We start from the raw sequence: 20481 nt of genomic DNA on the forward strand, positions 1-20481 counted from the left end.
TCAGCTGCAGCGAACAGTGCAGTAGACAAGGATGGAACTTAGGGCCATGTGGAGAAAATGCCTTGCTTCAATCACTGGAGTGTACATATACATACTACATTCATACTGGATGACCTAAGAATGTACCTGGACATCTTGCTCAATTACCACTCCAAGTCATTGGCGTGAAAAAAAAAGGTATGATGGTTATGAATTCAAACTTTTAATAACTGCTGATCAAATATAATGAAATTATGAAGGAAAACACACCTTGTTCAAGAGCAGTGATGATCTAAGGTGACAAACTGCGAAGCTGCCGCACTGTATGATTTCTCTGTAGCAATGTTAAAAATATTGAAATCGAGGGAAGGGGACAAAGAGAAAGATAACCTGTAGTACGTGGCCACCATGTTACAAGCTGTAATCATCAATGGGTGTCTGGGAGTCTCCACTGAAATTTAAGCACACCAATCAATGTCCTTTGTAGAATCTTCTAGGTAGACTGTAATTGGCTGCACTTTGTGCTGTTCTTTTGGAATCCATCACAATCAATGAAATAGTGAGTCGTCGTGGCCCTTCTGTAGAGCTGGCTGTGAAGAGGATGCGCAAGGACAAAAAGACTGAAAACCGCACACATTACAGTGGAGAATACATCATGATTGTGAATTACACAAAGGACGGAGGTGGTTGTATACCAATTCTCTACAATGCTCCGTTATTCTTGAGTGTTCCAAGAGGCTGACCTATGCTCAAGCAAATAGTATTTCATGGTTTGTAGCTATCTTGTATTGGGATATGGGAGATCAGCAACACTGTTTCAGATGCCACCGTGATGGCTACATAGCAAAACATTGAAACAAGTTTACCAGCATTCGGTGCAACACACACATAATGATTGTATGGCACAAACACAGCCCCCGTTTGGTTTTTAGGCTCCTCTAAATCTTGAAAGTGTTGGGGGGGGGGGGGGGGTAGGGGGAGATACTGAGTCTTATGACTTCTCCTTCAAAGCAATGTTAAGCTATAAAATTTCTTTTATGTTCCTTGAAGACATCAGCAAAATTGATAAACTCTAACCTTTCTATATCACAGCCATCATTTTTATCTCACATGTAAATACTATAATCAATAATTTTCTTGCTTTTCCCTTTTTAGCACTCCTTCTTCTAGGGCCTTTCTGTCCCAAATCCAATTCCTATGTCGAGTAGCATGCAGGTGTCTACACATACATCCAGCAGAAGTTTCTGTATTTCAATAAAGAGCTCTCTCTATATTTCTCAAGGGTAAACCTGGGTCACGAAACGAAAACGTTGGAATTACAATGAACAAACTGGAGACGCTAATCATCTTTGCCATGAATATCTAAGACATCAGCATTTATCATACAATGTCCCTTGCTCACGTTACTGCTGAAAAACAAAATCTAATTTTTGTTTTACACTAGAAGACAAATTTTGGTGAGCTGACGTGGTAATTCATAATTGACCAGCTACCATGCTTTTATTATGATCCTCTTTTTCCCATTTCTTTGTCTGGTTAGTGCTGATAATGAGGTAATGTTTTGTGGTGCAAGGGCCAAAGAGCGCCATGCCAGTCTGTTTAATACTATAGCTTGTCAGTTATGTTTGCTTTGCTTCAAGAAAGACCCAGAATGAGCTTTACAGAAGGGTGAAGAAAGTGCACCTTTTTGACACATTCAGCTTTTGTTCAGACAGGAGGCATGCAATATAGTGCGCTCTTTAGGCTACACAGAATTTTTAAAAACTTCCGGACACGGGTAGCGTAATAGACCTTTTTCATAATTGTAAAGCTAGCTTTCCTGCAAGGCATTTAGTTAACTAATGGCGGCTAGTCACATCTGTAAACAGCGTGTTCAAGCGCAGTTTGCTTGCATTAAGATGGTGAAAATGTAGACTCAGTTCTCTTGATATAAACACGCATAATAGACAAGCCCCAGCACGTGCAACTAGAACTTTGTCTCCACAAGTACGACACGTGCCGCCATTAGTTGGGCGAATATGCATCTCAGAGACGCGCACGTGCTGATTATGAAAACGACTTGGAAAGACGCTGATATTAATTCCACGTGAAATTAAAACGCATAATGTACTGTTAAGGTACAAAATGTTGCAATTTATGAATAGCTGATGCTGCACGAAAATTTGCATGCGAGCCAACATTGATTTCAACGGCACAATGACACAAACTCGTGATATCCAGCTTCGAGGTCAGGGCTTTTAATTTAAAGCTCATGGTTCGATACATGAAAGGTGGATACACCCGTCCACACAACATAAAAAGCGCAGTGAACACCACAGTCTGCCCAGTCACATCGGTGCAGGTTCTTGAAAACGAAACGTGTCCACAGCAATCTTCCACACATTGTCTTGAGCCGTCAGAACAAAGGATTCCGTGTACGGTACCCAGCGCTTGCCTGAAAACTTGATCTGTCCAGCAACTACGACGTGTATAGCTGTCTGGCCTTGGACGAATTCACCACGAAAGGGTTGTGCGTCGGCACAGATGACATCTGTCTGGCAAGCCGGAAGCGATTCGTAGAACCTGCCGATAGCTTCCTTGGTGCAGTACGGGTTGCCATTCCACACCAAGTTTGCGGTGTCAAGGAAGAAGTTGCCGAGCAGGTGTCGTCGCTTCTCAAGGGTGTCGTAAAAGAGCCTAGCAAAATCTTCTCCAGCTTTAGTTGCCTGGTCTGCTTGCTGGTGAAAGCGTGCATCTGGACCTCTTAGGCCGGCCATTGCGGTAGACGAATAATGTCACGCGCGCACGAGGGCAACAGCTTCACCTATACTGACAACCGCCACATAGAAAGGGTACTGTCACATTACTCGTGTTCATGGGGGTTCGGAGCGCGTGAACCCTGGTTTGAACCGTGTTTTGAACAGTTGGCGCATGTTGACGCCAGCGGGCAACTATACTTTCGGTTCTGTAACGAATGCAGCGCCACCACACACGCACGCACACACACACACACACACACACACACACGCGTACCTGCGCGTACGCGCGCGCGCGCACTCATCAAAAGGGCAGCCTTCAAGATCTGTTGCATATCTGTTGTTATAAGCAGCGAAACATCGCTATATGGTCCACAGTATATGCATGGTTTATGCACAGTTTCACGTCAATTAATGGTATAGTTTCGGTTCCCGCTATCGCTTCGGCCGCATGCGAGTAAAATAATTGCTTCAAGCATGTGTCGAGGCGCGAATTTGGACAGACGCACTGTAATCACTGTGATCACTGTAAAGATATTTGCTTGTGATGAGGAATCGTTGCACAGGGCATATGTCGCTGGAGCGAACGGTTCGACCTGTTCAACGATTTTTCATATCTTAAGGCCGCCATCTTCCCCTGAACTTCTAACCAATGTAAACCACTGAGGTCAGTGATGTAAACTGGGATGTTGTAACCGCAGTTTTTCCATGCAAAATGCTCTTGTGGGAAACTCCGACCGCATGAACACGAAAGAAGTGCATGCATATTTTGTGCTAAAGTTTTATTGTTTGGGTGGCCTGCAACATGATACCCTGTCCAGGCCAGGGTGTCATTTATTTCTTGCCTCCATACGACCACGGAACTTTAATATTTTTTTTCTTTTGTGCAAGATATAGGGCTTATCAGCGGCCGGGATATCCATGGAAGCTCTTTCTTTAGTTGCGCTCAGAAACTAACTGCAGAGATATTATATCGCTCTTGCATTCTATTATACATAGCACATAGTACACGTACTGTTATTATCAATTATTTCCGTGCACATTGCTTCTTGTTGAGCAATGGAGGAAAGTTTATATCTCTTTGTGCTGACGCGCCATAGAGGAAGGAATTTACGTGCATAACGCAGCAAGCAGCTCATCATGGAGGCTTGATAGCGCAACTTTTATAGGAAAAGCTGAAAAGCTTGGACTTCTGAGATCACACACACACACACACACACACACACACACACACACACACGACAAAGAAAAAAAAAAGTTACGTCAGGTTTTTTATGAAGCAAGAAAAAAAGGCCAGATGACAGTGCGTGTTCTAATCGGTGTAATATCGGGAAAACATTTTTTTGACCCCCACCCCCTTTTCCTTCCTTTTGCGCTTTTTAGCGTTGCTTCAATCAGGGTAATCAGGGTAAATATTGCATGCGACGAACGCTATGAATGGAACCTGCTCAAGGCAATGTTTTCTTGTTGAGCTGACTATTGCATAGGCAGTAATATTGCCGGCGGTAACGTGATTTTGATAGGTTTTCATATTATCAAGATTTTTATGGAGCCTAGGTGAGCCGGATATGGTTTTACTTAAAGTTGTTTATTTCCGGACCTGACGTCATATACCAACATGGACGATTCCCAGCTTCAAGGTGAGCGCTGAAGAAACGCTTCGTTTTCACGCGTATTAGCCGTCTTTTTTTCTGCTAGGGCCATTGTCAGTTCATCCGAAAGCGTACAGAATCCTCATTGTATGAAGAAAATTGAATAGTTATTGGTATATGACGTTTTACAGCCTTTCAACGGTAGGCTTAAATCCAGGTAGCGCATAGCAGTATTACATAGCACAGCTTGAGTACGGCGTCACAAATGGTATAAAATATGATTGCACTTGCCATGCTTTATCTTCGCACTCACCACTGCATATGCATGCCAGGAATAACTTACGCTAGGATAGTTACTGACGTATGTAATTACAAGCTGTCAGCTGGTGGCGAACTTTCTGGGTCCAGGTCTGTGGAAGTTGTTTTGGAAAGGCTTTAAGTATACTTTAATTCCACTGTTTCCAATTGCCGCAACATATAGGTACCTCATTGAAATAATAAAAGCTTAAAAATCACGCAGAACTTGGTCTTATGCCCCAGGTGCACTTTATATTAGCGTTCGTGGAGCTTCATGCATGACTTCACGTATAAATTGAAAACAGCTGTGCTTCTGTGGAAGTGTGCTGTGAGCCTGCTACGCCGGGGTGTTTCTGTCGGTCGCAGTCCACAGGCAACACACAAAACATCTCGTTAAACACCGAAGTGAAAAAAAAAATCTATATATATATATACATGTAGCCTTGCCAACAGCAAGCAACCGCTGGCATGCGTTAGCGCGATGTGTTTGTCAGCTCTTGCGTTGGTCCGTTGAGGCCGTGTGAAAAGGATTCATTGCACGAAAATTTTTGGAAAGCGCGTTTCGTTCGAAACTGTTGCTTCTCCCCATTACCGTTGTAGCGATATCGTGCTTGTCGTGCCCTTTGTGCGGGTCGTTTCGCGCGGACGCCTTGCGGTCTTCGTACGACGGTCAGACGCTTGAATGGCATTGTTGCACTCCTGGCGCACGTAGCGAGCTTAAGGAAAGTGCACGGGAGTAAGCGCGCGCAACAGCCTAATCATGTCGCCTAATGAAGTCGGTCCACAGAGCCTGGGCAGAAGAGCGTTCTGCGTTTGATAGGCTGCGTGACGTCATGTGACACCTGTTGTGCATCCGCTTAACAAAAGTCGGGCCTCCTTTGCATTGTTGCCGCGCTGAGTGAGCGTGAAAGTTAATCGTTCATATAACTTTACTGAAATTGTGCGTGTGATTGAGTGTTCATAGAGCACTAACAAGCTTTGTGTTCTTAATTTCAAAGTTTGTCGCTAACTCAACCACATCACTTCCAACTTCGTAGTGACCTTTGCCTAAGCTACTATTTTTGTCTTTTTTGTTGTCTCTCTATTGTGAGTGTACCATACGTCTATATTTTCAAGCCTATAGGCTCAAGGAGCGTTTCACAATAAGTAAGACATGCAAATCTTTGTAATATATATTTAGTGCAATGATTACCCAGTGCAGTTTCAAATGTAATGACATCTGAAAGCGCATTGTGTAATCACCTTTCCCCTTTTACTTTTAAAGTGAATATAATGGAATAGTAAAGGTAGAGCAGGGTTCAAGCGAGCAACAAAAACTGCAACATAGCACGCAGGCCAAAGTAGCATTATTTGTCCTTCATGATTCGATTTAAAGGATGAATTTGTTGATATGCATTATAGCGCATTAGACCTAGTATCGAGAAATTTGGTTCATTTGGTCATGTGAGTCAAGTAGAAATTCATCAATTGAATTGTGAAATGAAACGAATGCTCGAGTTTCGTACACTCACAACTCTTTTTGTGAGACTTGCATTTTAAGGTATCTATTAGTCACAAGATCTGTACGTACCAGGGTTACCGGATAAAGTAGATTTGGGCTTGTCATTCACTCTTTTCAATTCTGGAATATAATAAGTTTGCAGATATTAACACTGGCTCATGCATGTTCACTTGTTAAAACTTTCATTGCGTCTTTAATTATTATGTACAGGCTGGTTCACACTTAAGGGAAAACTTGGAGCGCATCACAATGTGCTTCGAGTTCTCCCCTAAGTGTAAAACAGCCTGTACATCAAGATGCATGACTTGTAGAAAACAAGGAGAATAATCAATAACATATCGCCTTGTAGTGGACCTATGCCATTGTAATCTGTGATGGTTACCAGTTTCTTACTTGTTCCTCAAAGTTTTTTTGCAAAATTAGTATTGAAGTATGCAAAATCAAAACAATTCATGCGTTAGCGGCGTGTTTTTATGCCGCATCCATGAAAGAGTGCGAAGCCCTTTGCAATGCGGCGATAAACAAATGCAGTTGTGTATCAGTGAAAGAATGCTTGGAAGCGTTTGAGTAGTGGTGCAGCGAGTGTGTGTCTATTTCATATTTGGCATGTTTTGCACGCTTTTGTTTTTTCTCAGAAAAACAACCGGGCAAATTTCAGCACAAAATAACTACTTGATTCTGAGGTTATTTGAGGTGGCCTATAACTTAAAGTTAATATTTTACTGATCTAAGCAAGAATGAAAAAGATGGCTAATTAAAGTTGACTACCTAAGTAATTAATACTTAGTAATGAAAAAAACTACACGTTTTAATTACGCACGACTACCACTGATATACAGCAGGTCCAACTTTTCTAGTGCACGTTTTTTTTTTTAAATCTTGGCCTGAGTTGGCTGGGACAGTATACATACATGGGGACTGTTTGAGGTTACATTGCTTTTTCTTTGCTCAGAATGACAAGCATGTACAGGTACCCTTGTGATTACAGTGCAATGTACTTGTGATTCTTTCTACCTTGCCCCTGTGAATGATGCTTATTCTGCTTCTGTACCACCCATTGAACAGTAACTGTTCACATTCACTGTTTGCCTTCAGGGTTTTAGTGGCTATAAAGCCTGTTTTTGGGCAGAGGGGTAATAGTACCATGCCCTTTGGCACAATACTTAGCATCGGCAATGAATGGTTAATAGTAGAGTTCGGTGAGGCTTCTAGTAAGACGAGCTGTCCATTAATATTGTATTTTTCAGTTTCTAGTTTTGATTCTGTGATTCTTTCAGAATAGGAGATACAGATGGCAGTTGTTGATGTTAGGGCGCTTCAACATATGTCAAAATTCTATACTCTTCTATACTGAGTACTATTGGAATTCCAATGCATGTGACCATGCTGCAAATTTTTAAATGCGTTCTAATCACTCAGTGTAGAACATTTTGCTGGAAGTTGATTCATGACTGAGAAAAGGAAAACAGTGCTCAAAATAAACAAGAATAAGATGAGTATGCCCTTTTCTTGTGTGTTTATCTCAGTCTTGTTTATTTTGTGCTACTCTTTTCTTCTTCCTAGTCATGCTAGATTCGCAAAAATTCTAGTTGGGAATTTTTCATGTGATTTATATTCTGGCCTTGTTACTAAAACTGCAGTTTCTTGTTAACTTGGCGTTTACTTTTACCTTTACCTTTACTGCTATTTATATGCTTCACCTGTATTGCAGTGTTGAGTATTAAAGGGGTGGTGCCACCATGTTTCTGGCTTGCGCGTTCTTTGCTGTAAGCGTTTCCTATAGCTCCAGGAAAAACGATGCACGCACCAAGATTCATGCATTCTCGCTAAATAATTTAATATCGCCTTTTGATGTGGACAACTTTCGGTTTCGGTTTCTGGGTGCCGAGGTTGGGCAGTGACGTAGAAGTGTAGGAGGCGTGGTCACGTGACCACACAAGGCTGTGACGCACTTAGCCAGAAAACGATCGAAACTCGGCGAGTGATGTAGCAACCGATGCTTTGCCGGTACTATAGTGAACTAGAATATATTCTAGTTCACTACAGCCGGTACGTACGTTGCGGAGGTCCGCAGGTCACTCACATCACTACATCAGATCTGGTGTGACGTCGCTACAACTTTCGTTGTCCATCCTACAGATCTACGTCAGTGTTGGCGCGCTAGCGATGGGTTTTGATCGGGAGAATGGGCATTTAGGTACACTTTGAAAGTGAATTAAAATATATTCTAAACGTTTGCTGTGTCCGACCCTTCGTGTGGAGTGTCCTTGCATACAGAGGAAACCCCTAACAGGCTTGTTATAGCCTCGAAATTTGATGGCACCACCCCTTTAAGTGAGTTTGCCATTATGCAGTGCAAACAAGGCGCTTGTTTTGTATTTTGATGCGCACACCTTGCTCATTTTTTCTCTGTGGCATATCATTCCCCTCAAATTCAATGCCTTGATTGGAAGCATATGCAAGAATGGTACTGTTTTGTCGGCAGGAATGTTTCCAGTGACGCGATGACTTTGGTACATTTTTGAGAATTTCACTTGCAGGGCCGCAGTTAAAGTGGTGGTTAACTTTCCTCATGCTTAATGCAGTGCTATACTTTACACAGAATTTCCTGGGGGTGTTCCTGCTGTTCTATATGGACAGTAATTCCGTATTCTCGTCTTTGATGTATCTGGGTTTGACTGTAAATTTAAAGCCTCTACAAGTGCACAAGTAAAACTGGAAAACAGCACTGGGAGAGGGTGACACCAGAGCTTCGTGCTGGCTTCTTTCCTCTGTTTACTTTTCTCTGGCCTAACACTATTGTTCATTTCACTTCCCCATTAGTCAGTTTGCCTGTTTCTTTTTATCTCTTGGTTTATCTATCGAGGACTTCATGGTCAAACCTCCTGCACTCTTTTTGATGAGCAAGAGGTGCACGAAAGTGAAGTTCATTGGACCCGTGCCAGTGTTTGTGAAGTACTTTGAGAAGTAAAGTGCGAGAACTGTGGAACATCATTCAATACAATAAAGTCCCAGCAAGGTTGGATATTTCCAACACAGTTCTCATGTCCCTAGTGCAGTGAAACAAGCTGTAGTGTTTTGGAAACATTGCTATATGGTAAGGAAGTGCTACATTGGGTGCTGCTCTGTAACCTTGAAAAAGCTTTGATGGGGTCTGGGAAGTCCTTGAATACCTTTGAATTTTTCTGTATGAAAGCTATACAAACACTGAAGGAAGGTAAATGGATATAAAGCCAAGTGGCACAAGGAAGAAGGAAGGCATTCTTTCCGATTGTGTCAAACTCCTAAATACTACGTGAGGCAAAAGTAGGCATAAAAGTAGGTGCACTTTGGGATCCAGCGCCTTTAGTAAGTTATGCATAACGTTTGCAAATTTTAAAGAAACTTATACTGCATAGTTTGAGCTGCTAGAAATATATTGTATTTCAGTTCATTATTTCTCTCTTATACACGTGTGCATGTGCATGCACACAAACAAACTAGGATCATTATAAAATATGCCTACATCTGCATTGTGTATTGTATTTGGTGCTTGTTGTGGCATTTCTGGTACAAAAAAAATCCCAATTTCTGACACAAAAATAAAAATTTCTGCAATATGATCTAACAGGTGCAAAGTATATAGGTTAGTAAAGATCATGGGACATTTTAATGCCAGAGCAGTTTGGAGAAGAGCACTTTTCTTCTTGGGCATAAGTGTGGCTACCTTGGTGCATGGTGTTGGTGTTGTTCTCACTGTGCGTAATCCACCACTTTAGCATGCAGTGAAAATCCCTAACAGCGGTTCATTTTTCAGTGGTTTGTCATTCCCACTGTTGTCATTTTTAAATGGTTGTGACATAAACTGAAACCAGTAAATGAGTGTAAAGCATTTGTCTTGGAAGGAACCCAGTTTCAGTCTGTCTTGCAGATACCACAACCAGCATTGGATATAGGCATTGAATTGCTGTTTCTCTTTTGTTGCAGACATCTGTCGGGTATGTCGCTCGGAAGGGGCACCCGACAAGCCATTGTTCCATCCATGCATCTGCACTGGAAGCATCAAGTACATCCACCAAGATTGGTGAGTTATGTCACATGTTCTGGTATTTTTGAGACTGAGGCTGCACAGTGAATGGATCATTTCTGGGCACATCACTTTGTCTTATTAATTCTCTTATAATAATTTGGCATATTTTAGCAATTCCTCTGGCTCTGTACTTGTTTACCATGAAAGCAGTAAGTTATCGGGATAGGCGCTGCCATCTTATGAAGAACAAGTCCTTTCCAATGCACACACTATCATTGTCCAATGCTGCTTTGCCTGCTGTAGCTTTTGATTTGTATCCCGATGCCAATACTCTCGAGGCTGTGTGGGGAGCGAAACTCATAATAAATTACCAAGTGTTAGTGCTGCACAATAGCGCAGTGTTCTCAGCTCCCACTTACGCCCTGCTGCAGTGGGCCATGAGTTTGAATGTTTATGGCAATTTATGGTGGCCACTGTTTTTAAAATGTAAAGCATTTGTTTGACTAGCAAAGCCAAGTTTGTTCTCCAACTTCACTATTTTGGTCATAATTAAAACATCCTAATTTCTTGTGCTATAAATGGCTTTGAAGAGGTCTGCCAGGCCCGCATCAGGACTGCATCGTCCCTGATGTAAGCCCGGGAGACTTCTTCCTGTTCCCAAAGCTCAGGAGAAGCCTGAAAGGTCACCGTTAAGAAGGTGTTCCCGCCATTCAATGGGTTGTCACAGAGTCTCTGAAAGAGTTTGTGGCAGCTGTCTTTCAGGGAGTCTTTTAGCAAGGGAATCACATTGGAAGCAGTGTATTGACACCCAAGGCAACTATTTCAAGAATTTTACTGATAAGTCCTGATCGCATCAGTAAATTATTTTTACCAGACCCAATTTACAGTAAAACCCTGTATACCATGAATGACCTGTCATTTATGTTTGTCACAGTCATGCCATGCCAATTTTGGCATATATCAAGTTTATGAAATGGCCATAGAGCACCAAGACTATGTCATGTAAATCACGGTGTACGTGACATGCATGTCATAATTTTCATGTTAAGATCTGTCATTTATGTTAGTCATACACTCATGTCATGCCATATCAATTTTGGTACATCAAGTTAATGAAATGGCCACAAGAGCACAATATCATAGGTGGTTAGATAGATGGATACGCTCAAAGTGGCGTTGGTTCATTAAGAAATGCTTTACATTTAAAGCTACACATTGTACTAGAAAAATAATTTCATATTTGAAATCGGCACTCAAAATACATAAACACAGCAAGTTTAGTTAGTATCGATCAAGAAATTAAAAAACAACTTTAGAGTGCCACGCCCATACCTGCCAACTCTCCCGATTTGCCCGGGAGACTCCCGATTTCTGACCAGTATTCCCACTTGTATGGGCGCGTCCATAAATCTCTCGATAACGGGACCCAACCCCACCTGAAATGAAAATAGCAAGACAGCTGTTATACAAATTTTCTCTCCTTGAGGAACCCCCACAGCTTGCTGTGTAACCCTTCCCTCTGCTCACTGATGCAAAGCGAGGGGAGGCCACCGTGTTTGTGTGTGGCCTGGTTTTTTACGATTGGGCATGTTATCTTTATCTCGATGACGAACTCTCAATAACACAACACTGCAGCGCATGCAGTTAGCTTCGCAGTCATACAATGTTATGCGGTGAAGCGTGCTAAGTGTGAGAAGGGGCTACACAAGTCTTGGGGATTCCAAGGGTCATTGTCTAATAATTACACTCGCACGCTATAATTATGAATACCTGCATGATCACTGGTGTCTAAAGGCGTTACTGCAACCATTCAGAGCACGGTATGAAGTTACTGCAACCAGAAGCAAAAAAAAAAAAAAAGTGTGTGTATGTGTGTGTGTGTGTGTGCATGCGTGTCACCACGAAGTTTCTGATTTTTGAAATCCCTAGATTGGCAGGTATGCATGTCTCCCCTTGAGCTAGTTGGTATTGCAGCATCCAAACTGGAAGTGTAACTTGGGGCAATGACTTAAACCGAAGAACAGACAAGGACAATCACTGCCTTTTTCTACTCTTTAGATTATTTTCTCCCAAGTGATGCATTTTGGATCACATGATACATTCATCTAATTATTTTGGAGCAGGGATCTCCTTTTTGTCATCTACTATTGAAGAGCAAAATTTCTTGAAATTGACTATGTCAGCTTTTCTCTCCTTTTTTTTTTACATTCTAAGGGCTGGATCAGAATTCTGAGACATGTGAAAGCTCACTATTTAAACAATTCACGTAAATGGCTCAGATGAGTTCAGGAAGGAAAAAAAAAATGCCTTAAATTTACATAAACAAGACATAGTGTATCAATAAAATATTATGCAAAAGTGCACTGGTTTCACTCTGAATATAAATTTTCAACAAAAAAAAAATGCATATGTATTGACCTGCACAAAAATGAGAGGTGTTAGGTAGACATGCAGGTGCAGAAACACTATTTAGTTGTTATCAGGACACAATATCCTCGTTTCTTTTTTTTTCTCCCTGAGATGACTTGGTCTTGGGAAAATGACATAGCAGTTTGTTGGTGTCAGCTTTTCATTTATTGACAGCAAGTAGTCTGTGAAATGGCACTGGAGACTTCTCCTTTTTTTTTCTGCTGGCTGGATGTTCCAGTTTTGCATGTATATCTCTGTGAAGCTGAGCCTAAAGATAAGGTGTGGTATAATTCCTGCTCTTTCTGCAAAGCACAAACATATGATATGTCAAGCAGGTGGTGAAACAAATTTTTTTGTTAAATGTTTGGGCCATCTCATTCGCTTGGGCATTAAAAGTGCTTTTGATCATTCTCACTGACTGCACTCATAGCAAGTGTTGTAATCCATGATTATTTCTGGCATGATAACTACTTTGCCTTTCTAAATGTCTAGCTGTAATGAATGTACACTATTCAGGAAAGTCCCAAATTTGGAAGGATATGCAGTTTCCTCTCCGGCACACTGCAGTCTGACCTCTTGCAGTTTTCTGGGTTGAAAGCTTTGCATGTCCTTCTGATTGGATCTGGCTGTCCTTTGTACGTTGGTCTTGTGTGCAATGTGTGTGTGACAAATCTCTGGAGAGCTTTAGTAGTTGTTCAATGTCATACACTAGCCTTTACCCAACAGAGGACTCATGAGGTAAGACGACATGGGTCCATGTAACATTTTCTTTGGGAATCAACAGAACCTTTTCTACAACACAACATTCCAAACATATCCACTTGTGGCTTCGCATTGAATTGCAAATTTTTGTGAAATGGGCATCTCTAAGGTGGACGAACTGTTTACGAAGGAGTCTGTACTTACAAGGGAGCTCAGTAAAACTTGTTGCTTGGCTAGTTCTATATTCTGGAAAGGCAAGGGGTAGTAGGCTCCCTATCAGCTGACACATTTTGTTCTGGCATGCACAGTGCTGACCAGTCTGTTTGTTGACCAGTCTTGGGACAAGCTGCTACTTTCAAGTTCTGAGATTTGGGTGCCAGTCATCTAGTGCTTCATTATGTACGAAGTGTAAAAATTTCACCATAAGCAGGAACCTGTCTCTCTTATTGCATTGCCAAAACTTGGTGTGGGTGAAGAATTTCTCAATTTGACCAATTGATTTTGATGTCAGGTTTCTCGGTTCCTTGTTATTTGATGCAAGAAATGGCAAAAGTTTGCTTGTGTTGGTTGGCTTCCAAGCTGTTCTGGGCCTGGCCATGTGCTGATGTTTCCCATGATACTGTCTAATTGTGATTAGTCTCTGAATTGGTTGGAGCAATAGAGTCTTAAAGTAACTGTGATGCCCTCATCCCTCATCCATTGATAAGTTGTTGAACTAGGAATGTCACTGGAGCCAATGCTTCGACAAAAAGACTTCTCTCTGTCAGGGCATTTGAACCTTATCTAGTGAAGCGATTCATACTAGAAGTGCTAGTGAAAAGAAACAAAGCCGAAGTATATGGGTAGCCTCAGTCATTTCAATTGTGAGCACGCATGCGCAGTACTTTCATCATTTGGATTATTCTCATTGCTTTCTCGTTTTGTAAAGTATTGTGTTATACTCGAGCTGGTTTGTATTGTTGATGGGACAAAGCTTTTAATTTGCATGTTTTCTTTCTCTCTCTTTTTTTATTCTTTGGAGCATCACTAGACAAGCTGTTTAATCTACTCAGAAGGCTGCCATTTTGATGTTGAGTGCAGCATCATGCACAACAAAAATGCATACCTCTATTGAAGAAATTCACCATCAACAGGCTCCTAATGCAATGTACAAAGTGCGGATACACATACTATTGTTTGCAGGACTCTACCAACACTGGAAGCTACTTTGGATGACCTGAACTGGTCTTTTGTGTTTTTATTAGTTTGCTAAGGCTCAACAAGCCCGATGCATCATCTATTTTAAAAGCATTATTGCACGAATGGTGTTCATGCTCCATTAGCAAGTGTCATTGATGAATGTTTTTGCCAACATAATTTTTTATTGTTAAAAATTGCAGGCTAACTAAAAAATTATATTGAATCTGCTGTTTGTCTTCAGCAGGGTCCGGATTGTAATTATAGTCACTCTTGGTCACCAAAATCGAGATACCCTCAGCAAGCTGGTCTAATTTTTTATGATTAATGAGCTCCTCATAGTTGAAAGGTGTATCCTGCTATTAAAACACCTCAAGAGGAGTTGGGAAGTGATATAGCACATTTGCTAGAGCTTAAACCAGTAATATTTATCTGATTGTTTCATATAATATCTTCAAAGTGGCCTTTCTTTGATAGTATCACATTTAATGCGGGTCTTCAAGAAGTGAGGCATCTGTTGCTACTGCTTGATGTCACTATCTGCAATTAGAGTTACGTCAAGTTACAGAGAGAAGGCCAACAGCTAACATTGAAGAGTTACATCATATGCACATTCTTGGAGAGATGTGGAATTAAATAGAAGCCATGTTGAACATATTCATGCCATCTAATTTTATGAGCTTTCTTAAAGTTCTGCATTTCATACATGTACAGCCACCCACGTTTTTTAACCTGAACGTGCGAGCGTCGACCGTCGAGTTGATAAGCACCGTACAATGGAGCGCAGCAGCGAAACGAACGAGGATATGTGCATGCGCGCTCTCAGTAGTCCTGGGCAGCTGTCGTCTGCCCCTGCTTCTTTTGAGCACCGCTCTTATCCTTTATTTTTTCTTTTCTATCATCCTTTTTTTTTTTTCATTTCTGAATGCTGCCATCAAGTTATAAAGAAAAGGTCAAGTGCTCGCGCTTGAGATGGATGGGATGTGATAACACACGCTGATTATACTACGTGCGTATCAGCATTTTTAAAACGGTACTGTTCAGCTTTTCGTTGTGTCGTGCGGAGTCGACAAGAAACTATTATCAGCGGCCAGCGCGCTCTCTGGCCCTCTTCGTTTTCTCCATGTTCTTCGTCAGCCTTCATGTTTAGTCAAGCCAATAAAGCGAAGCTATGCTAAGATCAAGCTAATTAAGCCAAGCAGTGTCATAATCATGCTAATAAAGACCACACCAATTAAAACTGTTAATAAGGCCTTGTTAAATAAGATCATATAATTAAGACCTCATTAATTAAGTCCCACCTAATTAGAACATTGTTGATTAGAATCGTGCATATTAAGATCATGCAAATTAATAACTTGCTAATTAGGACCATGATATTAAGACTTCTAATTAAGATCAGGCTAATTAAGACCTTGCAAGTTAGGGTCATAGTAATGAAGAAACAAGGCCTATTTATTATTGTCTTCCTTAGCACGATCCTAATTAGGAAAGTATTAATTATAGAGGCCATAAACTAATAAATCAACATAGCATTACTTTGTATGTGATATGCACATAGTGTAATTGCTGATATGCATGTAGTATAATTAGCGGGTGTAATCACATCCCAACCATCTGAAGCACGACCACTAGATCTTTTCTATATAACTTGATGGCATTGTTCAGACAAGAAAAGACAGGATGATGATAGCGGTGCTAAAAAAAAGCGGGGCTTGTGTCTGGTTCCCGGAAAAGCCTAGCAGACGACAACTGCGCAGACTGTTCATAGCGCACATGCGCGTATTCTTGTTCATGTCGCCGCTGTGCTCTGTTGTACGGCGCTTATCAACTCGGCGGTGGATGCTCGCGCGTCCAGGTTAAAAAAAATGGGTGGCTGTACAGTTGAACAAGAGGGGCAGTGAATTTTCGAAAAGAGAAAGTGATGAGGAGTCAAAGTTGTCAGTGCACAGAGCAGCAGGGCGTGGTTGTATGACATAAGTATGATTATTTCAAATGTCATGTAACCACAAAAAAGATTGCGACTAGTGTCGAATATGCAACGGTATATAGTTAACTTTAATTTATGCTTGTTTCATGGTTGCCTTATTTTAGCAGAGCTCATCGTGACTTTAGCAGAGCCTTTCCTTTTATTTTTATGCAACTTTCTCTTTTTAGTAGTATACGCATTGTATCAAGGCTGGCTGAGGTTAGAGTAAATGTTTTAAATGCAGAGCCTGTGCAGGTACAGCATGCTTGTGCTGGGATGGAAAGCCATTGGCACTACAAGCCTCTTGATACTTTTTAGAGGGTTTGGTACACAGGTGCTAACAGAATGCTGCTTTTGAACCAATTTACAGCTCCATAGCTTGTGTTAAGGGGGGACATGGTACCTGGGGCTGTGCTGTTCATTTTCTGATAAGATTCAATTAAAAAGCACAGATATATATGTATTTTTTTGTGCTGATTATAAAAGTGCAGAAATTTTTTCTTTGGCTCAAATAATGATTGAGATAATTAAATGTTAATTACTATTATTTGGTGAGACAATAGATAATAATAAACTTGGCAGAAAGTTATGTTTAATGCATGAGTGGAAAGCAGAATGAATAGAATTGAACTGCTGCAAGCAGTTTTCAAATCCAACAACAATTAGCAATTTAGCAGCCCATTGAAATTTAGTGTTTACAGTACAGCTACTAACGATCAAGAACAAAGGCAGGTTAAAAAATTATAGAAGAAGAAAAGAAAGAATCTGCTTGCAGCATTTCAAGCTTTATGCATTTAGCTTCATACAGCAAAAAATGTTACAGCTGTAGCTATTCTAGAGCTTGAGCAATTGTCGCACCAAACAAGCGGGGTGAGTAAAAGCTTGTTTTGAGAAAATGCAAGAAAACAGATAAAGCTCATATTAAACCACATGTAATAAAAGATATTAAAATATTTTTGTTAGATGATTAGTCGCCACCAGGGACATAACCTGCATGCCTACTGCTGCAGCATACGGGATTCAGAGCAGCACGTCAATAAAAGAGCCCATTTTTCGTGCTTGTTCTCAATCGAAATATAGCTTGTCTTGGTGATATAAGTTGCTGTTGGGGCTGAAATATCAATTCAAGATGTAAGAAACTTGGTCAGCACTTGCGGTAATGCCTCTATGTTACAAAAATACTATATTCAGAAAACTGATTTTTTTCATGATTTGTCATCTCTAAGGCCAGTGTCCCCCCTTAAGCTGGCTTGGTATAGAAAGACTGGCTGAAGATTAGAGCATGATTGATCACTTTGCACTTTGGTTAACCAGGTGCCACCTTGCACTATGGCCCATTGTTTGTGTACATGAAATGAGTGCTTTGTAACCTTTCCTTTATTCATAATTTGCAGTCTGGTTCAGTGGCTGAAGTACAGCAGAAAAGAATACTGTGAACTCTGCAACCACCGGTTCTCCTTTATGCCAAGTGAGTTTTTGAATTGGACTTTCATTGTATGCTCTTATTATGTATTCTGTGTGCCATGTATTTTTACGTGGCATGAGGAAGCCGTTTAAAAAAGCGATGAAATCAACTAGTTGATAGTGGTTTATTGTTCTTTTGCTACCTACTTTTCTGACAGGGACAATATGGAACTGGTGGTGAATGAGAACTCAAGTTGCACTTCAGTGTGTAAACTTTTGCTTTTGTTCATCACCAGTACCGGTCTTGTCCCCATGAAAAAAAGTACATAGTGCAAAAATAATGAAAGGAAGCCATCCCAAAAAGTGTAGTAAAATGTTTAACATTTCTTTTCATCGAACAGAACTATTCTTCATGATTCTTTGAATGCTGAACTTAAGCATTGGTTTTTCCTTATACTGTTGCCAAGGATTTAAAGATAAATTGCTAAGCTGTACACAGAGGTAGACCCTGCCGATAAATGCATGATTTGGTTATTAGTGTTTTGTAATATGTTTCTAATTAGTGAGTTAAAATTATCTAACCAATTTAATAATCAGAGAGACAAGTTCTGAGAAGCATTCAGTTTGAATTGCTTCTCATGTTTGCATGTTTCCTTGTCATGAAAAGATATTTTGTAACCTTTATAAAGTACTCTATGATGATGAGTCTGCATGCAGTGTAGCACTAGCCCTAACTGGAGGGTTCTGCTAATGATGCATACTTTGTAGTATTATTGCGATAGCAATTATAGGGACAGTCTCGGTGGTTTTTGCCGCCGCCGTCATGCACCGTATACGTATAAGTATATATATATATATGTCTCAAAGAAAAATAATTCAGAAAAATGCTTCGGAAGCGCGGAATCGAACCAGCGACCTCTTGGTCCGCAACACGTGGTGCTAACCACTACGCCACAAAGCGCAGATCCTTCGGGTAGCTAACGGCGAGCGTAATATACACACCCTTTAACGCTGGCAGGACTTGGAGACGGCAGGTGCTTATAAGCGCTTCTTCATTACCAGCGAGATGGCGTGAGGAGCGCAACGGGTGCATTTAAAAGTTGTCGGCCAGCTCGCTCGCTTCTTCTAATATTTGCGCAGGGAGAACCTTGCCCTTCCGCTGTCTGCTCGTGCGGTAGTTGCTGCCGATGGGTAGATGTTTCTGCAGTGTAGCAGCGCATTCATCACGGGCCGCTTTTCTTGCTATCGCATTCATTGCTTCGCCCTTGTGGCGAAACTGTGACTTTTTTCTTTTTATTGCTATGGTTAATTTTACTACACGTGTGCACTTCCTACAGTATTGTAGCACATTTTGTTAGACCAGGTGCCTGTAAGTTCGCTTAGAATTCATACCATGTGACTGCATTCGTGCTCTGCCGTACTACAGCACTCTCAAATGTGGTTAGAGTGAAATAACCGCTGCACAGACTGTGGGGAAATGAGCGGCCGTGGCTTGAGGCATCAACTTACCAGTGTCTCAGCATTTTTGACGGCTGGACATGGCAAGGAAGCACCTTCGTCCCTGATAAGCGATGGGTTGACTGTCCGCAAGCCGGTTGTTTCATTTAAAGCACGGTTGAGAGCACTGCAGTATGATAGCGCATGAGCGCAGTCACATAGTTTCATTTCATATTTCGCGGGCTTTCTTTAAACGCCAGAAAAGAACACCACGTGGCATGTACGTTGCCACAAAAAATTGGATTGGTTGTCTTGGAATGCCCTCTACAATGTAACGAAACACACTTGGCCCTAAAGTGAATTTTGCATAATTGATCTTATTTAATGGACTCATTAACGATAATATGAGAAATACCCTAGAGAGTGCCACATGACGGCAAACCACATGTCTTTGGTTTCATTCAGTTGGTTCTAGTTGTGTGAAACACCTGTACAAGGGAGTTTTTTGGGTGTGTGTGTGTGTGTGTGTGTTTTAAAGGGGCCCTGCAACACTTTTTCAACATGGTCAGAAAACGTTGCCAATCGGTAGTCGAGGCTCCTGAGAATGCACGAGCCAAACATTATAACGCAGCACGCGGCCTGGAATTTACAATGAATTCTCAAAGTCAGCTAGAAATCGATCACTCTTCACTCGACAAATGATGCCATAAACCTTAAATGGCTGCGCCATAAACCCAGAGTCCATGGCCATTGACTGATTTAAGCATTGTGAGCTGCTTAGTTACCGTGGCCACCGTGGGATGCCGTGCCACGTGCCCGCGCATGCCTCATGATCCCACTGAAAGTAAGCCACGTGTTTGAAGAAAAATTTAACAAAAGTGCTCAAGATCATGATGCATGCTGACGAAGGGAGGCATCTTCTTGCCCCCTTGTCATCACCCTCTCTGCGTATCTTTCAGCGCGCTCGCGAGTACAAAAGGAGAGAGAAAGCACTTGTAGCGGGAGACAAATCCCCGTAACTCTGCTCGTACTTGACGGAATCTAAAAATTTTTGCAGCAGTCGATTCGTGAGGCAATAAGCTCTTTTATTGAAGCCATTCGACGTTTACTTGGAAAAGTGTTGCAGGGACCCTTTAAGACAATACAGGTTTTTAATAAAAATCCTATGACAGTCAGGCTCTATGTCGAGGGTGAAATACTTTGCCACAGCTAGAGGAAAGCTGTAGTGAATAATTAACTCAACCTCATTATTTCTTAATTATTGACTTTAG

The 20481-nt window shown here is 41.3% G+C and overlaps 2 protein-coding genes across 2 annotated transcripts in view; one reads left to right on the top strand and one right to left on the bottom strand.

The window, feature by feature from the left end:
- Positions 1–2206: 2206 nt before the first annotated feature.
- On the bottom strand, positions 2207–2869 carry LOC119387751 (NTF2-related export protein 1). The gene has a single exon (XM_037655259.2). The coding sequence runs from the start codon at positions 2733–2735 to the stop codon at positions 2307–2309; it is 429 nt and encodes a 142-aa protein (XP_037511187.1). The 5' UTR covers positions 2736–2869; the 3' UTR covers positions 2207–2306.
- A 1355-nt stretch (positions 2870–4224) lies between these two features.
- The window catches only part of LOC119373804 (E3 ubiquitin-protein ligase MARCHF6), a 78829-nt gene continuing 62572 nt past the window's right edge, over positions 4225–20481 (top strand). Inside the window, exons 1-3 of the mRNA XM_037643862.1 lie at positions 4225–4354; positions 10071–10167; positions 17764–17837. Of these exons, the coding sequence (XP_037499790.1) occupies positions 4333–4354; positions 10071–10167; positions 17764–17837 (193 nt within the window). The 5' untranslated portion in view covers positions 4225–4332. The remainder of the gene's footprint in view (positions 4355–10070; positions 10168–17763; positions 17838–20481) is intronic.

Source organism: Rhipicephalus sanguineus, chromosome 1 (assembly GCF_013339695.2).
Source record: "Rhipicephalus sanguineus isolate Rsan-2018 chromosome 1, BIME_Rsan_1.4, whole genome shotgun sequence".
Classification (NCBI taxonomy): domain Eukaryota; kingdom Metazoa; phylum Arthropoda; class Arachnida; order Ixodida; family Ixodidae; genus Rhipicephalus; species Rhipicephalus sanguineus.